Below are 18,277 nucleotides of genomic sequence, written 5' to 3' on the forward strand. Positions count from 1 at the left end.
AACTGCTAATTTCGAACCCTGTTTGTTGAGGTAGTAGTTGATATCTTGTGTACATATGCAAGGTAAGAACATACCATTAGTAATGTAAATGTCTTTAAAAATCTGTGTAAAATGCCAATAATCATGATAATCGGTCCAAATGTTCCTATATTTTGGTATGCAAATTCCTATATTTCCTATATTTTAATATGTGGTTGGGAGGCCTGCTGTTCAATACACCCCCATCCCTTGTAACGCCACATAATGCTTGGACTTACACCCCCCCACCCCACCCCCCTAAGCGTTACGTAATATTTGAATGGCCCCTCGCATGCAGACAGGACCTACATGTTGCATTGCGGAACTTAAAAGGATAGTAAACTCAAACATGAGCCTTATGTGTTGGTCCCTTCTGTGTCGCCGCCCCCGATTCGATCCAAGACGAAAGGACCAGCTCATCCAGAGCCGCCGTCAACACCGAGGGATGCTCTCAACGCGCCGATGTGCGAGACGCCCGCAGACGGACCTCAATCTCCCTCTACGCCACCGCCTACACATAACTGGCCACTGTTACCAGTCTTGCCAGTTTGAAAGGCGGCGGTCCGGGCAAGAGTCGTTGTGAAGAGGCAAGGCCTCCACCGTTTTCAGCACCGTCCCCCTCCGACTCGGAAGCTGTCTGGAAAGTTCAGATCAGGAAAATCAGGTCCGGCTTCCTGAAGATCGTGCAGGGGGACACTTCGGATCCGGCATCACTGATGGCGGACTAGTGGAACCAGAGTTACTCACGTGAACATATAGATCGGACTTTAAACATTTAGACATTCGTTCAAAATTTTATGTCGAAATTACTTCTTTTTTTAAATATTATTAAATAGTCCGATCCTCTCTTCTTTTTCTTATTTATTTTTGGACTGTCCTAAAATGCTCCAAATTATATAAATATTCGGCCGAGCAGTCAATTCCTTTTATTTTTGGCTTATAACTTTCTTTTTTATATATTTATTCTATTAACTTTTTTACTAATTGCTATTTTCAAAATTCTGCCCATTTTCAAGTCTACCCAAGACCCCCCCTCCCCCCAATCCCGAGTCTGGCCACCGATCTTATCGGAGGTCGGACTCAGGATGGGTGTGTTCGAAACCCTAGTGGTATATGGGCATGTTAAACTAGTTAACATCATCATCATCATCATATGGGCCGGATACTTTAAGCCGATATTTTATGCCGCTACCCCCACTTGATATGTCGCAGGCTCGTAATTTTTATGTTTTTTTTTGTCTGAATCCAGACCATACTGTAATCCCTAACACGAGGCTCGTAGTAGGAGAGCAGAATCTATCGTGTTTTTTTCTAATGTATCTGGCTTGACATCCTGAAGGAAGAAAGGAAATCTTTTATTTAACGACGCACTCAACACATTTTATTTACGGTTATATGGCGTCAGACATATGGTTCAGGACCACACAGATTTTGAGAGGAAACCCACTGTTGCCACTACATGGGCTACTCCGACGATTGGCAGCAAGGGATCTTTTATTTGCGCTTCCCACAGGCAGGATAGCACAAACCATGGCCTTTGTTGAACCAGTTATGGATCACTGGTCGGTGCAAGTGGTTTACACCTACCCATTGAGCCTTGCGTGGCACTCACTCAGGGTTTGGAGTCGGTATCTGGATTAAAAATCCCATGCCTCGACTGGGATCCGAACCCAGTACCTACCAGCCTGTAGACCGATGGCCTGCCACGACGCCACCGAGGCCGGTGAGAGACGGACGGACGGATAAAATACCGTCTCTTAGGGGTGTATAAAAACAAAACCGATTTGATAGTGAATGCCCTAATAAGAATAAGAAAAATCACCTGATGGTGAAAAACCGTATTAACGACTATAAGCTAAACGACAAAACCGTTATTACGATTAAAATCGTATCTCTGCATGGTTGAAATACGAATGTGCCCATTATTACTTTAGAAACGTTTTAATGCATATATCGATATATACAAACTGAATTTGTTTTTGCATTTGTATTCATTTACTAATCAAGTCAAACATACCTACTTTTAAAGTCTTTTCAGTACGACGAAGTCCCATTTCCTGCTACCCCCCCCCCAAAAACCCAAAAACAAACCCAAAACAACCAAAACAACAACAACAACAACAACCAAAACAAAACAAAACAACAACAACAAAAAAACACACACTAAATTCACATAATTACATAGTTACACATACAACACGGGTACTGTTTTATTTGACTACGGCACTTGCTTAATCTCAGTTCTGAGTTCGATATACATATCAACGGCGGCATACGCATCCCGTGCAGGACTGAGATTGTTTTCATCCATCAGAATTGTGCATAATTCATATACATCTTCATCACTTGGCAGTTCACGTTCATCCAGGATTTCGTCACAACAGACTTCGATATACAAAGGGTTCTACTTGGCAAAGACGGTCTGTGTATCCATGCAGATGTGGAAGACAGTACAACACTGAGGGTGTAGCATTTTGCAATCCGTTAAATCTTGAACGTCTGATTTTATGGCTGTTCCACACTTCAACGACTTTGTCTATATCAACCTTGGAAAAAGAAATAAAAGCATCATGAAATGAAATAAGGGTACATAGACACTGAGGGGGGAGGGGATCCAGTCCAATGCGTACAGTGTACGTACAGGGGAGGGGGGGGGGGTCAGGGCAAATAATTCATAACGTTATTAACGCATTGCAGTGAATCTGATCTAATTTTAGTACATGTTTCGTTGATTTTTCGTACGTTTTATTTAAACATTTCGTCCCTGAGCGATTTGCAGCTGGCAAACCATTTCAAATGTCAATGTATGTTCACAATTTCATTTCTATTGGATGCGTAGGTGTACGGGGGCAGGGGTGTCTGGCTCATTGCGTATGCTATGCGTACAGCGGGTATACAAAATATTGAGAATGTTGCGTATGTACTATATGTACAACCCCTAAGGTGGACTATTCATCGAAAAATTAAATACAAACGATTCTGAATGATAATGTTTCTAGTCACAGTATATTTAATATATTGTTTGAGCATCCGTTTTTGTCAACTTTTGTTTTAAATGTAATGTTGCATTATCAAACAATGATGTAATGGCATGGAGTGGAATAACCTACAATATCCTCCGATGACAGGTTTAGAAATCTGTGTCAGCCTCGATAGACTTGGGGGAGTAGCTACAGATCCATGTAATGTTGCATTATCAAACAATGATGTAATGGCATGGAGTGGAATAACCTACAATATCCTCCGACGACAGGTTTAGAAATCTGTGTCAGCCTCGATAGACTCGGGGGGGGAGTAGCTACAGATCCATGTAATGTTGCATTATCAAACAATGATGTAATGGCATGGAGTGGAATAACCTACAATATCCTCCGACGACAGGTTTAGAAATCTGTGTCAGCCTCGATAGACTCGGGGGAGTAGCTACAGATCCATGTACGTTCAGTGTTCCCCTTTGACCATGGCGTTACTGTAGCGTTCGCGAAGCATCGCTGTTTTAGATGTAACACTGAACGTACATGGGTCTGTACATTTGACTTGAACACGATTTGGTACCAGCTAGATTAAACCCCGACTACATGAGAAAGGAGCTTCCGATTGCTTGTCAATCGATACAAAATATTTATGAGCGATGTCATCGGACAATATTTGTTTTGTAAAATATTTTTAGAACGAAAAAACCCTCAACATTACCTGTATCAAACGTAAAAAGCAAAACCTGACAAGGTCTTTATCCAGCTTATCCCCAGTGAAATAGCCATCTTCTTTCATCTCATTGAATAGATCCATCCAGAACTGTAAGCATTCCTTCCTCAGTATCCCCCACCAAAACTCAATCCGTTGATTGACTCTGCTGTCTCCAGCCAGAACACTGGCATCATCAGCTTGATTATCTCTATGGTTTCTTCTGAGGAATGTCTGCGTTTTCTACGCCATTATCTGTCCAGACGAGCTGAGGACATCCTCCTCTGTTTTCAGCAGCCTGTAACAAGAATCTTGCTGTTGTTCTTGCTTGCCATTAACTTTGCACCATACAATCGATCTGGAAAATCCGTCGTATGCACCCATTTATGAAAATTCCGTATGGCCTCAATTTATCATTGGAATCTATATGCCAAGAATGATTTGGTCCATTGGTCTTCGGAATAAACGACCAGATTTCCTTCGTTCAACACTTTTCTTGTCTAGTAAGAGCAAAAGAGTACGTACAGTTTCTCGATCAACTATATGTCCAGCATGAAAACATTTCAAATGCATACATTTATACCCATGCAGTGAGCCAGAAGTCTGTATCTCTTCCAGTAAGAATTCCGCCATATCGACAATGTCTGACTTGTCTTTTCTCGTCCGTAAATTCAGTTTCTTCAGTTTCCTCTGCAATGTTCTTTCACTGATGATTTGATGACGGTTATTAGCCAACAATTCAAGCATAGTCCTCTGCGACACACACGTTGGATGGATAGATGGATGGATCGATCGATAATGAACACACAAATCTGTGTGTGAGGAGTAAAATGTCACATTTAATTGGGTGGATGGGTGGAAATTATGAATGGAGAAAGACGGATGAATGGACAGAAGGTTGGATAGATGGGTGAATGGATGGATGGATGGATTGAGAGGGAAGTAGGGATGGATGGATGGATGAATGTGTGGAATAATGGAAGAGAGGGATAGGACAGACAGATAGATGGATGAATGTGTGAAATAATGGAAGAGATGGACAGGACAGACGGATGGATGAATGTGTGAAATAATGGAAGAGATGGACAGGACAGACAGATGGATGGATGAATGTGTGGAATAATGGAAGGGATGGACAGGACAGACAGATAGATGGATGAATGTGCGGAATAATGGAAGGGATGGACAGGACAGACGGATGGATGAATGTATGGAATAATGGAAGAGATGGACAGGACAGACGGATGGATGAATGTGTGGAATAATGGAAGAGATGGACAGGACAGACGGATGAAAGAGATGGACAGGACAGACAGATGGATGAATGTGTGGAATAATGGAAGAGATGGACAGGACAGACGGATGGATGAATGTGTGGAAGAGATGGACAGGACAGACGGATGGATGGATGGAAGAGATGGACAGGACAGACAGATGGATGGATGAATGTGTGGAATAATGGAAGGGATGGACAGGACAGACAGATAGATGGATGAATGTGTGGAATAATGGAAGGGATGGACAGGACAGACGGATGGATGAATGTATGGAATAATGGAAGAGATGGACAGGACAGACGGATGGATGGATGGAAGAGATGGACAGGACAGACAGATGGATGAATGTGTGGAATAATGGAAGAGATGGACAGGACAGATGGATGGATGAATGTGTGGAATAATGGAAGAGATGGACAGGACAGACGGATGGATGGATGGAAGAGATGGACAGGACAGACAGATGGATGGATGAATGTGTGGAATAATGGAAGGGATGGACAGGACAGACAGATAGATGGATGAATGTGTGGAATAATGGAAGGGATGGACAGGACAGACGGATGGATGAATGTATGGAATAATGGAAGAGATGGACAGGACAGACGGATGGATGGATGGAAGAGATGGACAGGACAGACAGATGGATGAATGTGTGGAATAATGGAAGAGATGGACAGGACAGACGGATGGATGAATGTGTGGAATAATGGAAGAGATGGACAGGACAGACGGATGGATGGATGGAAGAGATGGACAGGACAGACAGACGGATGGATGAATGTGTGGAATAATGGAAGAGATGGACAGGACAGACAGATGGATGGATGAATGTGTGGAATAATGGAAGAGATGGACAGGACAGACAGATGGATGGATGAATGTGTGGAATAATGGAAGAGATGGACAGGACAGACAGATGGATGGATGGAAGAGATGGACAGGACAGACAGATGGATGGATGAATGTGTGGAATAATGGAAGAGATGGACAGGACAGACGGATGGATGGATGGAAGAGATGGACAGGACAGACAGATGGATGAATGTGTGGAATAATGGAAGAGATGGACAGGACAGACGGATGGATGAATGTGTGGAATAATGGAAGAGATGGACAGGACAGACGGATAGATGGATGGAAGAGATGGACAGGACAGACAGATGGATGGATGAATGTGTGGAATAATGGAAGAGATGGACAGACAGACAGATGGATGAATGTGTGGAATAATGGAAGAGATGGACAGGACAGACAGACGGATGGATGAATGTGTGGAATAATGGAAGAGATGGACAGGACAGACAGATGGATGAATGAATGTGTGGAATGATGGATGGATGGAAGAGATGGACAGGACAGGACAGACAGATGGATGAATGTGTGGAATAATGGAAGAGATGGACAGGACAGACGGATGGATGGATGGAAGAGATAGACAGGACAGACAGATGGATGGATGAATGTGTGGAATAATGGAAGAGATGGACAGGACAGACGGATGGATGAATGTGTGGAATAATGGAAGAGATGGACAGGACAGACGGATGGAAGAGATGGACAGGACAGACAGATGGATGGATGAATGTGTGAAATAATGGAAGAGATGGACAGGACAGACAGATGGATGGATGAATGTGTGGAATAATGGAAGAGATGGACAGACAGATGGATGGATGAATGTGTGGAATAATGGAAGAGATGGACAGGACAGACAGACAGATGGATGGATGAATGTGTGGAATAATGGAAGAGATGGACAGGACAGACAGACGGATGGATGAATGTGTGGAATAATGGAAGAGATGGACAGGACAGACAGACGGATGGATGGAAGAGATGGACAGGACAGACAGATGGATGGATGAATGTGTGGAATAATGGAAGAGATGGACAGGACAGACAGATGGATGGATGGAAGAGATAGACAGGACAGACAGATGGATGGATGAATGTGTGGAATAATGGAAGAGATGGACAGGACAGACGGATGGATGAATGTGTGGAATAATGGAAGAGATGGACAGGACAGACGGATGGAAGAGATGGACAGGACAGACAGATGGATGGATGAATGTGTGAAATAATGGAAGAGATGGACAGGACAGACAGATGGATGGATGAATGTGTGGAATAATGGAAGAGATGGACAGACAGATGGATGGATGAATGTGTGGAATAATGGAAGAGATGGACAGGACAGACAGACAGATGGATGGATGAATGTGTGGAATAATGGAAGAGATGGACAGGACAGACAGACGGATGGATGAATGTGTGGAATAATGGAAGAGATGGACAGGACAGACAGACGGATGGATGGAAGAGATGGACAGGACAGACAGATGGATGGATGAATGTGTGGAATAATGGAAGAGATGGACAGGACAGACAGATGGATGGATGAATGTGTGGAATAATGGAAGAAATGGACAGGACAGACAGATGGATGAATGAATGTGTGGAATGATGGATGGATGGAAGAGATGGACAGGACAGGACAGACAGATGGATGAATGTGTGGAATAATGGAAGAGATGGACAGGACAGACGGATGGATGAATGTGTGGAATAATGGAAGAGATGGACAGGACAGACGGATGGATGGATGGAAGAGATGGACAGGACAGACAGATGGATGGATGAATGTGTGGAATAATGGAAGAGATGGACAGGACAGACGGATGGATGAATGTGTGGAATAATGGAAGAGATGGACAGGACAGACGGATGGAAGAGATGGACAGGACAGACAGATGGATGGATGAATGTGTGAAATAATGGAAGAGATGGACAGGACAGATGGATGGATGGATGGATGAATGTGTGGAATAATGGAAGAGATGGACAGGACAGACAGATGGATGGATGAATGTGTGGAATAATGGAAGAGATGGACAGACAGATGGATGGATGAATGTGTGGAATAATGGAAGAGATGGACAGGACAGACAGACAGATGGATGGATGAATGTGTGGAATAATGGAAGAGATGGACAGGACAGACAGACGGATGGATGAATGTGTGGAATAATGGAAGAGATGGACAGGACAGACAGACGGATGGATGGAAGAGATGGACAGGACAGACAGATGGATGGATGAATGTGTGGAATAATGGAAGAGATGGACAGGACAGACAGATGGATGGATGAATGTGTGGAATAATGGAAGAGATGGACAGGACAGACAGATGGATGGATGGAAGAGATGGACAGGACAGACGGATGGATGGAAGAGATGGACAGGACAGACGGATGGAAGAGATGGACAGGACAGACAGATGGATGGATGAATGTGTGGAATAATGGAAGAGATGGACAGGACAGACAGATGGATGGATGGATGAATGTGTGGAATAATGGAAGAGATGGACAGGACAGACGGATGGATGGATGAATGTGTGGAATAATGGAAGAGATGGACAGGACAGACGGATGGATGGATGAATGTGTGGAATAATGAAAGAGATGGACAGGACAGACAGATGGATGGATGAATGTGTGGAATAATGGAAGAGATGGACAGGACAGACAGACAGATGGATGGATGAATGTGTGGAATAATGGAAGAGATGGACAGGACAGACAGACAGATGGATGGATGAATGTGTGGAATAATGGAAGAGATGGACAGGACAGACAGACGGATGGATGAATGTGTGGAATAATGGAAGAGATGGACAGGACAGACAGACGGATGGATGGAAGAGATGGACAGGACAGATGGATGGATGAATGTGTGGAATAATGGAAGAGATGGACAGGACAGACAGATGGATGGATGAATGTGTGGAATAATGGAAGAGATGGACAGGACAGACGGATGGATGGAAGAGATGGACAGGACAGACAGATGGATGGATGGATGGAAGAGATGGACAGGACAGACAGATGGATGGATGAATGTGTGGAATAATGGAAGAGATGGATATGACTAACAGATGAATGGATATCACACAATGACAAACTGTCATCCACAGAGAAGGGTCTGCTTCAATATCCTCGACATGGAGTGTATCAGACTGAAATTTAGTATGTGCAAATACAAATTACAATACTAATATTGTTTGCATGTTCTTTTCCAAAACTATGCCATATTTATTCTATTAAATATCCTCTTGATACAGTAGAATACCTTTTTCACTGGCAAAATATAGATGGATAGAAGAATACATTATTCAGTGTTACTTATTGGATGTTAATGATTTTATTCATGTTGGGCATGTAATGGAAAGCGGAATATATTGGAATAATGATACTATTAATAATAATTAAGTAATGATAGTATTATATATTCACACCCATTGACCCCAACTAATATATTATGCAACAAACCTGGCTTCAGTACAACTCCTAGAACTCAATAACTCAATCTTGGAAATAGTGTTTCTGATAACCATCAGTAGTAAATAGGGAGGGGGGGGGGGTAGAAATGCGTAGTTTTTTTTTTTTAAGTGCACAAATTAGTGACATACAAACCTGTAAGAAGGGTGCAAATGCCTTATAATTGGTTGAACAGAAAGCAATGTTAAATTAGCTCATTTCCTCTTTGAAAAGTTTTTTTTTTATATCCTGCCTTGAATACAAAATGGGTGGGGGTTTGAGGCGGTACCTGCAATGTAGCTGTAAACTGGGTTGAATGTTGGTCAACCTAAGACCATACACTAGAAATCTGATGCCAGCTTAGAAGTTCGTGCAAATGACTGATCAAAACTATCTGACCAAATATTGTTGTACACTGATGTTCTGTTAGCTTTTGCCTTTTTCTTTTTCCACATGTTAAATATCCATGAAACAATTGAAAAATTTCTGAAAAAACCAACCCTATAAAGATAATATTGGAAACATACCACTTAGCACTGGGATGTTGTGTTTGTTTGTTTTTCATAGCTTGAGATGCAGTGATACTATTTCATGTTGGTGTTTTTTTCAAAGAAACTTGAATTGGTTGTTACTGTGAACAGTCAGACATGATTTCAACCATTAATTTGTAAAGTGTATGGCCTGACAGTAGACAGTGTAAACAAAACATGAAATGCTTTATTTCAGAAACTGAAAGGTCCAAAATGTAATGTTCGCAGATGAGCATGCATCTTTCATGTCATTAAAATACAATTTAATGGATGAAAGCTTACCTGTATATACAAATAATTATGATTTGGTGACAGTTTTGGTTATTTCTCTTACCAGCCAGTGCACCACGACTGGTATATCAAAGGTCATAGTTTGTAGTAACCCGTCTGTGGAATGGTGCTTGTAAAAGATCCCTTGTTACTAATGAAAAACTGTAGCAGGTTTCCTCTCAGACTATATGTAAAAAATACCAAATATTTGACACCCAATAGCTGATGATTAATATTTAAATATGCCCTAGTTGTGTTGTTAAAAATTGTTTTGCATTTATGGCAGGAAATAATGTCCTTCATAAGATTTGGATGTTGATTTTATACATTTATGACAAATGGCCACCATCTTGTTTTTTATCATTTGACCATAAAACTAAATTTTAAGATTTTCAACAGAGATTTTTATAAATTAATGTATACACATATATATTAATGATATAAAAATGCTATAAACATTGTTGGGATACCAATTAGGCACACAATTTTCCACCATTTCATTTTCTGCTATTTTGAACCATAAAATGCAATTACTCAGATGACCAACATGTTTTGAGGTAATTCAGCATCTCCAAATTATATTTAAAATATATGTTGGACCAAATCCTAAACCAAAAATGCTCGCATATGTCAAATTGGCCCTGACTTTAAGAGACATGGATATTTTTTTCAAGAACTGAAATTTTTTGTGTTAAAAAAGCATTTTTTAATTCTAAATATTACTAAGTTTACTTAACACCAGAAAGCAACATTTTATATGTTTTTGTATGCCCTTGAATGAAAAACAGAAAAATGAAGAATGAATATAATCATAATACAAATTTATAAAAATATTCCAAAAATAACACATTTATTGATTTTTTTCTACTTTTTATCTAAAAAAATTCATATTTAGCATGCAGTTTCGAGAGCGAATATTTAATATGTTATACTAGATACATATGTGAAATAAAAAAACAAAAAATCATTTATGTTATTATTTGTTTTGGGTTTACGTAATATTTGGGTTAAATTGATTGGACTAACTGTGTTAATATCAATCAATCAATTTTGTTATAGTGTGAACAAATGTGAAACTACTGAACACATCCGTAATGACTATTTCTCTAACTGTTGATGACATCATGCATCACATCCTTCACTGTTCAAGTCCATCATCGCCATTAAAGGGACATACCCTAGTTTCAACCCGTGAAAATTAACACTAAGTTTAGTTAATCTACAAATCTGTAACACATTTGGATAAAGTTACAATAGATTTAAAGATGAGTCTGTGACTTTGAAATGGAGAAATGCCCTCTAAAACGGACTAAAATTTGACTCCATAACTGTTACTTCTCAGACGCATGTGCATTTTTAAAAATATGAGAAATGCATTTTGTGATATTAAAAAAACCAGGATGACCAAAAATGCTTCGAATGTACAGAAATTGATAATCTAAACAATAAAATCTAAGTAAAGTATGATTTAAGTTATCAAAAATGGTTAGAATAGTCAAAAATATGCGTTAGTGTTTAAAAACTAGGGTATGCCCCTTCAAACATATCACGGTACGCCTTTGAGCTTTTGTCATTCTTGACTATTCTCATATACTCACTTTGTATGACACCCAATAGCCCATGTGTATTTTTGTGCTGGGGCGTCGTTAAACATTCATTATTCATTCATTCATTCTTGGATCTCATCCATATTTTTAATTACATAATAAAAACACAAAATATTTAATCTACTTATTTTTAATTATTAATTACAAAGCACACATTGTGACATTAATTTATGAAATTACTGCATAAAGGGGTGGGAAGATACTTTATTTATTATTTTCCATCAGTGACATTTTACAATGAAATAAAATAATCATTAATAATAATTTCAACAAAATATATGTTAATATAAAAGCCATCATGCATTAAAATGAGATCTACTTGAAGTTGCCCTCACACCGAAACAAATCATGCCAATCCCACCGCCCACAATTTATATCAGTCTTTCAAAACCCACAATGCATAAGAGACAATTCAGTAAATCTACCAAGCTTAACCAATTGTATCTTCCCACTCCTCATTTTTAATATGGCCTTGAAAATCAGGTCTATACACACAAACCAAAAAGAATTAAAACATACTGGAATGTTAATAGCATTTCCTTGTTAAAATCACAATCTCAATGAGTAAAGCGTAGAAAAATAAGTAGATTACATGAGAATGCTAAATATAAACATATCGGTGACAAAACATAAAATGTCTAACTAGTGAATAGAAGATGTTTTGCACATAAGAACATATAGGTATATCTTAACACTTCTCAACTGCAGGTTTTCTTACCGAGGGAGGTTTGAACTATAGCTCAGTGGTAGAACATATGGGTATATCTTGACACTTCTCAACTGCAGGTTTTCTTACCGAGGGAGGTTTGAACTATAGCTCAGTGGTAGAACATATGGGTATATCTTAACACTTCTCAACTGCAGGTTTTCTTACCGAGGGAGGTTTGAACTATAGCTCAGTGGTAGAACTTTTGGCAGAGGTGTGACGGTTTGCAGGATCGATTATTGTCAGTAGACTCAGGGATTTTCCTATCCCAACCAGTGTTCACCTGACTGGTTCATATATTTTGTGGTATGTCTTGTCTTGTCTGTCTCTCTCTTGGCTAAAGTTTGAGATAACCATATGTTAAACACCAAATAGCCTTGGTTTAAAATGTATTTAGGTTTTGTTAAACATTCCTTTGCTATCCCTTACTACTGTGGGCAAATAGAAAACATAAACATATTCATTATTAAATTCAAAACAACTGAGTGGTATGCTGTCTGACCTTGGGTGTTTGCATTTTGTTGGTTCTTTATGAATCCAAATAAGCAATTTATCTTGGCCTATTACTTGGTGGAAGGAGGGCAATAAAACATTAAAGGGTAAACAATTTGGAGGAAACGTGTGTGTGTGTGTGTATCTCTATGTATGTGTGTGTGTATATCTGTGTATTTGTGTTTGTGTGTGTGTCTGTATGTGTGTGTGTGTATCTGTGTGTGTGTGTGTGTGTATCTGTGTGTTTGTGTGTGTGTATCACTATGTGTGTGTGTGTCTATCTCTGTATGTGTGTGTTTTTGTGTGTGTGTATATCTGTGTGTGTATCTGTGTGTATGTTTGTGTGTGTATGTTTGTGTGTGTGTGTGTGTGTGTGTGTGTGTGCGTGTGTACACATTTTGATCAACAATAGGATTAGCCAGCTAAATGGATAAAAGTCTTTAAAAAATAACATACGTGAATTATCAAACACATCACAATTATACATATTATGACCACAAAGTACAGAAGACATGAATTCTAAGAAAAAAAACTGTTTTAAAAATAACGTACAATAAAATTTATGCATTTCAGAAATGGTTATTTTACAAATAATTTATTAAGATTGCCTTAACTAATATTATTTATTGCTTTGCACATGTATGCCATATGCAGAAAGGTCCTTATTATATTGTTGTCAAATAGGGATATTTAATCTTGAGATAACCAATGTTAGACACCAAATAGCCTTGGTTTAAAATGTATTTAGGTTTTGTTAAACATTCCTTTGCTATCCCTTACTTACTGTGGGCAAATAGAAAACATAAACATATTCATTATTAAATTCAAAACTAACCATATGCCCATTTAAATTTTTATGTTTGGTAATAAAATCATCTACTCATGGCAGTTTACCAAAACTGTTAGTATTATTGATGCTATATGTTAATTAGTTTGTGTTGCTCAGTTACTATGTGCAGCAAGTATGTATGGAGAGGCATTAATATAGGCCAATGGCCTGTTTGCCAATCCATTTCTTTTGTGAAATAAATAATGTTTAAACCACTGTGCAGCAAGCAGTTAGTTCCTAATGGTGTAGGCACAGATCCGACACCTAGACAAAAAGGAAACCCGCTACATGTTTTTTAATGCAGCAAGGGATCTTTTATATGCACTTTCCCACAGACAGTAAAACACATACCACGGCCTTTGTCCAGTTGTGGTGCACTGGTTGGAATGAGAAAAAATTCAATCAGCTGAATGGATCCACCGAGGTGGCTCGATCCTGTGACACAAGCACCTCAAGTGAGCACTCAACCAACTGAGCTAAATCCCGCCCCTCAATTTTAGCATCAATGAAAAATAAATAAAAACCAAATATTATGTAGGAAACATTCAAATGATATATTTGATCAAAATGTAACTCAAAATCGAATATTGGATGTCAAACATTTGGTAATTCCGACTTTCACACAGACAAAACAAACTATAGATGCAGAAAAGGAATGAATGTTCCAAAATATATTGCATTTAATTCTGAAAATATATTATGAATAAATTGAGTGATATAATACAGTTAAGCCTTAAAGTGTATTCCTGATACAACTCATAGCAAGTAATATGTGGTTAAAAGAATAAAGTAAGTGTCACCAAATATAATACAGTTAAATGTAAAAGTCTGTTAAGAAAAACTGAATGTTACCAACTATAATACATCTGAAAGTCTTTCTGGAAATGATTGTTACCCAATATAATACAGTTATACGTCCAAAAGTCTATTCCAGATAAGACTGTAACGAAATGTACTGCAGTTAAGACTGGACAACAATCAGGTACTCTGGATACGCCTGTGTGTCATTGAATATGACGAAGGTTGTGGGATTACTGGAATCGTCCACCACCGAGTCGTACAAGACTTCTGGTTTTGCACTGTCGATGCAGGGAGGAACTCTTGACTTGGCGGTTCCTTTGATGAACTCTCCTGTGATAACCTTGCTGAGGAACAGATACTTCTGCTTCTGTACATCTTCTTTGCAGTACTTGCTGACAGCCAGTTCAGATGTCTGTGTGAAATACACACCTTGTCCTAACTCGTCCACTAAAAAATAGTAAACAACTGCCATTTAGCATTATAATTACAAGCTACTTATGGCTAAGGATATGCAATTTAACAACATAATTATGATATACCTATGATCAGGGATATGAAATTTAACATTAAAATTATTACAAAAGATACATATTTATAATTAAGAAAAACTTTCAGGAATATGCTATATAGCATTGTACCACATCTGGTATATCAAAGGCCATGGTATGTGCTAGCCTGTCTGTGGAATGGTGAATATGAAAGATCCTTGACATCCATTAATCAATAAATGTGCTCTAGTGGTGTCGTAAAAATTTTTTTATATAGCATTGTAATTAAGAAATACTTTTTTTAGGGATATGCTATTTAGCATGATTATAATTACAAAAGATTTAGATCATGGATACCGTCAACTCGAAATACTGGCATAAAATGAAATTAAAAAAATAAAAAATAATTACAATCATTCATCTGATGTTCTTACACTGAACAAAAATTCAAACATGACTGCTTCACATCTTAGCTGAACAAATATGTTACATTATGACCGTCATGACTGCTTCACATCTTAGCTGAACAAATATGTGACATTATGACCGTCATGACTGCTTTACATCTTAGCTGAACAAATATGTGACATTATGACCGTCATGACTGCTTCACATCTTAGCTGAACAAATATGTTACATTATGACCGTCATGACTGCTTTACATCTTAGCTGAACAAATATGTTACATTATGACCGTCATGACTGCTTTACATCTTAGCTGAATGATAAATATGTTACATTATGACCGTCATGACTGCTTCACATCTTAGCTGAATGATAAATATGTTACATTATGACCGTCATGACTGCTTTACATCTTAGCTGAACAAATATGTGACATTATGACCGTCATGACTGCTTTACATCTTAGCTGAACAAATATGTGACATTATGACCGTCATGACTGCTTTACATCTTAGCTGAACAAATATGTGACATTATGACCGTCATGACTGCTTCACATCTTAGCTGAACAAATATGTGACATTATGACCGTCATGACTGCTTTACATCTTAGTTGGATGATAAATATGTTACATTATGACCGTCATGACTGCTTCACATCTTAGCTGAATAAATATGTTACATTATGACCGTCATGATTGCTTCACATCTTAGTTGAATGATAAATATGTGACATTATGACCATCATGATTGCTTTACATCTCAGTTGAATGATAAATATGTTACATTATGACCGTCATGACTGCTTCACATCTTAGCTGAATAAATATGTTACATTATGACCGTCATCTGCTTTACATCTTAGTTGAATGATAAATATGTGACATTATGACCGTCATGATTGCTTCACATCTTAGTTGAATGATAAATATGTTACATTATGACCGTCATGATTGCTTCACATCTTAGTTGAATGATAAATATGTTACATTATGACCATCATGACTGCTTTATATCTTAGATGATGATAAATATGTGACATCATGACTGCTTTTATATCTTAGATGATGATAAATATGTGACATTATCATCATGATTGTTTTACATCTTAGTTTAGTTGGATGATAAATGTTACATTATCATCATCATCATTGCTTGACATCTTAGTTGGATGATAAATATGTTACATTATCATCGTCATGATTGTTTTACATTTAGATAGATGATAAATATGTTACATTATCATCATCACGATTGTTTTACATTTAGATGGATGATAAATATGTTACATTATCATCATCATTGCTTGACATCTTAGTTGGATGATAAATATGTTACATTATGACCGTCATGATTGCTTCACATTTAGATAGATGATAAATATGTGACATTATCATCATGATGATTGTTTTACATCTTAGTTGGATGATAAATGTTACATTATCATCATCATCATTGCTTGACATCTTAGTTGGATGATAACTATGTTACATTATCATCGTCATGATTGTTTTACATTTAGATAGATGATAAATATGTTACATTATCATCATCATAATTGTTTTACATTTAGATAGATGATAAATATGTTACATTATCATCACGATTGTTTTACATTTAGATGGATGATAAATATGTTACATTATCATCATCATTGCTTGACATCTTAGCTGGATAATATGTATGTTACATTATCATCATCTTTGCTTGACATCTTAGTTGGATGATAAATATGTTACATTATCATTGTCACGATTGTTTTACATTTAGATGGATGATAAATATATTACATTATCATCATCATTGTTTGACATCTTAGATGGATGATAAATATGTTACATTATCATCATCATTGTTTGACATCTTAGATGGATGATAAATATGTTACATTATCATCATCATCATTGCTTTACATCTTAGCTGGATAATAAATATGTTACATTATCATCATCATTGCTTTACATCTTAGCTGGATAATATGTATGTTACATTATCATCATCATTATCATTACAAACGTATCCTCATACATATATATTAAATGCATATACAGACTAAAGAATAAAGAAACAATTGTTACTACTTCATAGGCTATGCTATTTGTATTAAGAGCAAAATATTTATATTTTGTATGAGCTGTCATAAATGCAGCACATGTATCATGGCTGATGATAAACCCACAGCAAACAGTATCTGTTTCTGAAATGTAGAAATGTTTTTGATTTCTGTTGTGTCCGACTTACAGGTTGCGTCACAGAAGCTGCGATTAAAGCCGTACGTGGTGATGCTGGACTGCATCTCCTTCAGAGTGCCATGCCACAGTGTTTTTTCATTCACTTGATTTGGTTTGGCCTTGTCAATAGTCTGGGCTCTCACCTTGTACTGTTCATACAGAGTCTTGTTCTGGATGCGATCAATCTACAGTTAAAAACACCAGTAAAATTATCTTATATCCACTCTGCTCTAATCGATCACTCTCGCTTCCCATCACTCTGCTGAGAATAATTTTTAGCTCTTCTTAATTAGCATGTGAATTTATATGGTATCAGTATGGTAATATCATAAATGGCTGCCCATAATTTAAGTTAGGGGAGCAATATTAATCACTCTGTTCATACATACATACATTATACGTATATTTAAATATTTTATGGTGAAAAATAAGTTAACCGACTGGCAAACATTGTAACACATTAGAGGTAAGTAAATACTATTAGTGTCTTTATCAACTTATCAGAAAGTTGCATCATCGAAGGATGGGTTTCAGTTTGAAGCCTGTTTCAATGGATGCACAGTGGGAGCTTTTATATTAGCTGTTTTTGCATTCAAAATGTTAACAAATGGCAA

General features: G+C 37.8%; 1 protein-coding gene across 1 annotated transcript; it reads right to left on the bottom strand.

The window, feature by feature from the left end:
* Nucleotides 1-14,140: 14,140 nt before the first annotated feature.
* Nucleotides 14,141-18,175, bottom strand: LOC121383020 (protein mono-ADP-ribosyltransferase PARP15-like). The gene is made up of 2 exons (XM_041512756.1): nt 17,674-18,175; nt 14,141-14,986 (listed from the first exon to the last, which is right to left on the bottom strand). Exons 1-2 carry the CDS (start codon nt 17,726-17,728, stop codon nt 14,700-14,702), a joined length of 342 nt encoding a protein of 113 aa, XP_041368690.1. The 5' UTR covers nt 17,729-18,175; the 3' UTR covers nt 14,141-14,699.
* Nucleotides 18,176-18,277: the final 102 nt, after the last annotated feature.

This window comes from Gigantopelta aegis, chromosome 10 (assembly GCF_016097555.1).
Source record: "Gigantopelta aegis isolate Gae_Host chromosome 10, Gae_host_genome, whole genome shotgun sequence".
Classification (NCBI taxonomy): Eukaryota; Metazoa; Mollusca; class Gastropoda; order Neomphalida; family Peltospiridae; genus Gigantopelta; species Gigantopelta aegis.

What these genes read in the sequence shown, in the direction of transcription:
- LOC121383020 (XM_041512756.1), bottom strand. Translation starts at nt 17,728, where the DNA reads ATGCAGTCCAGCATCACCACGTACGGCTTTAATCGCAGCTTCTGTGAC. An exon ending in CAGCTTCTGTGACGCAACCT is followed by an intron (nt 14,987 to 17,673) that starts GTAAGTCGGACA and finishes ACTATTTTTTAG; the next exon opens with TGGACGAGTTAGGACAAGGT.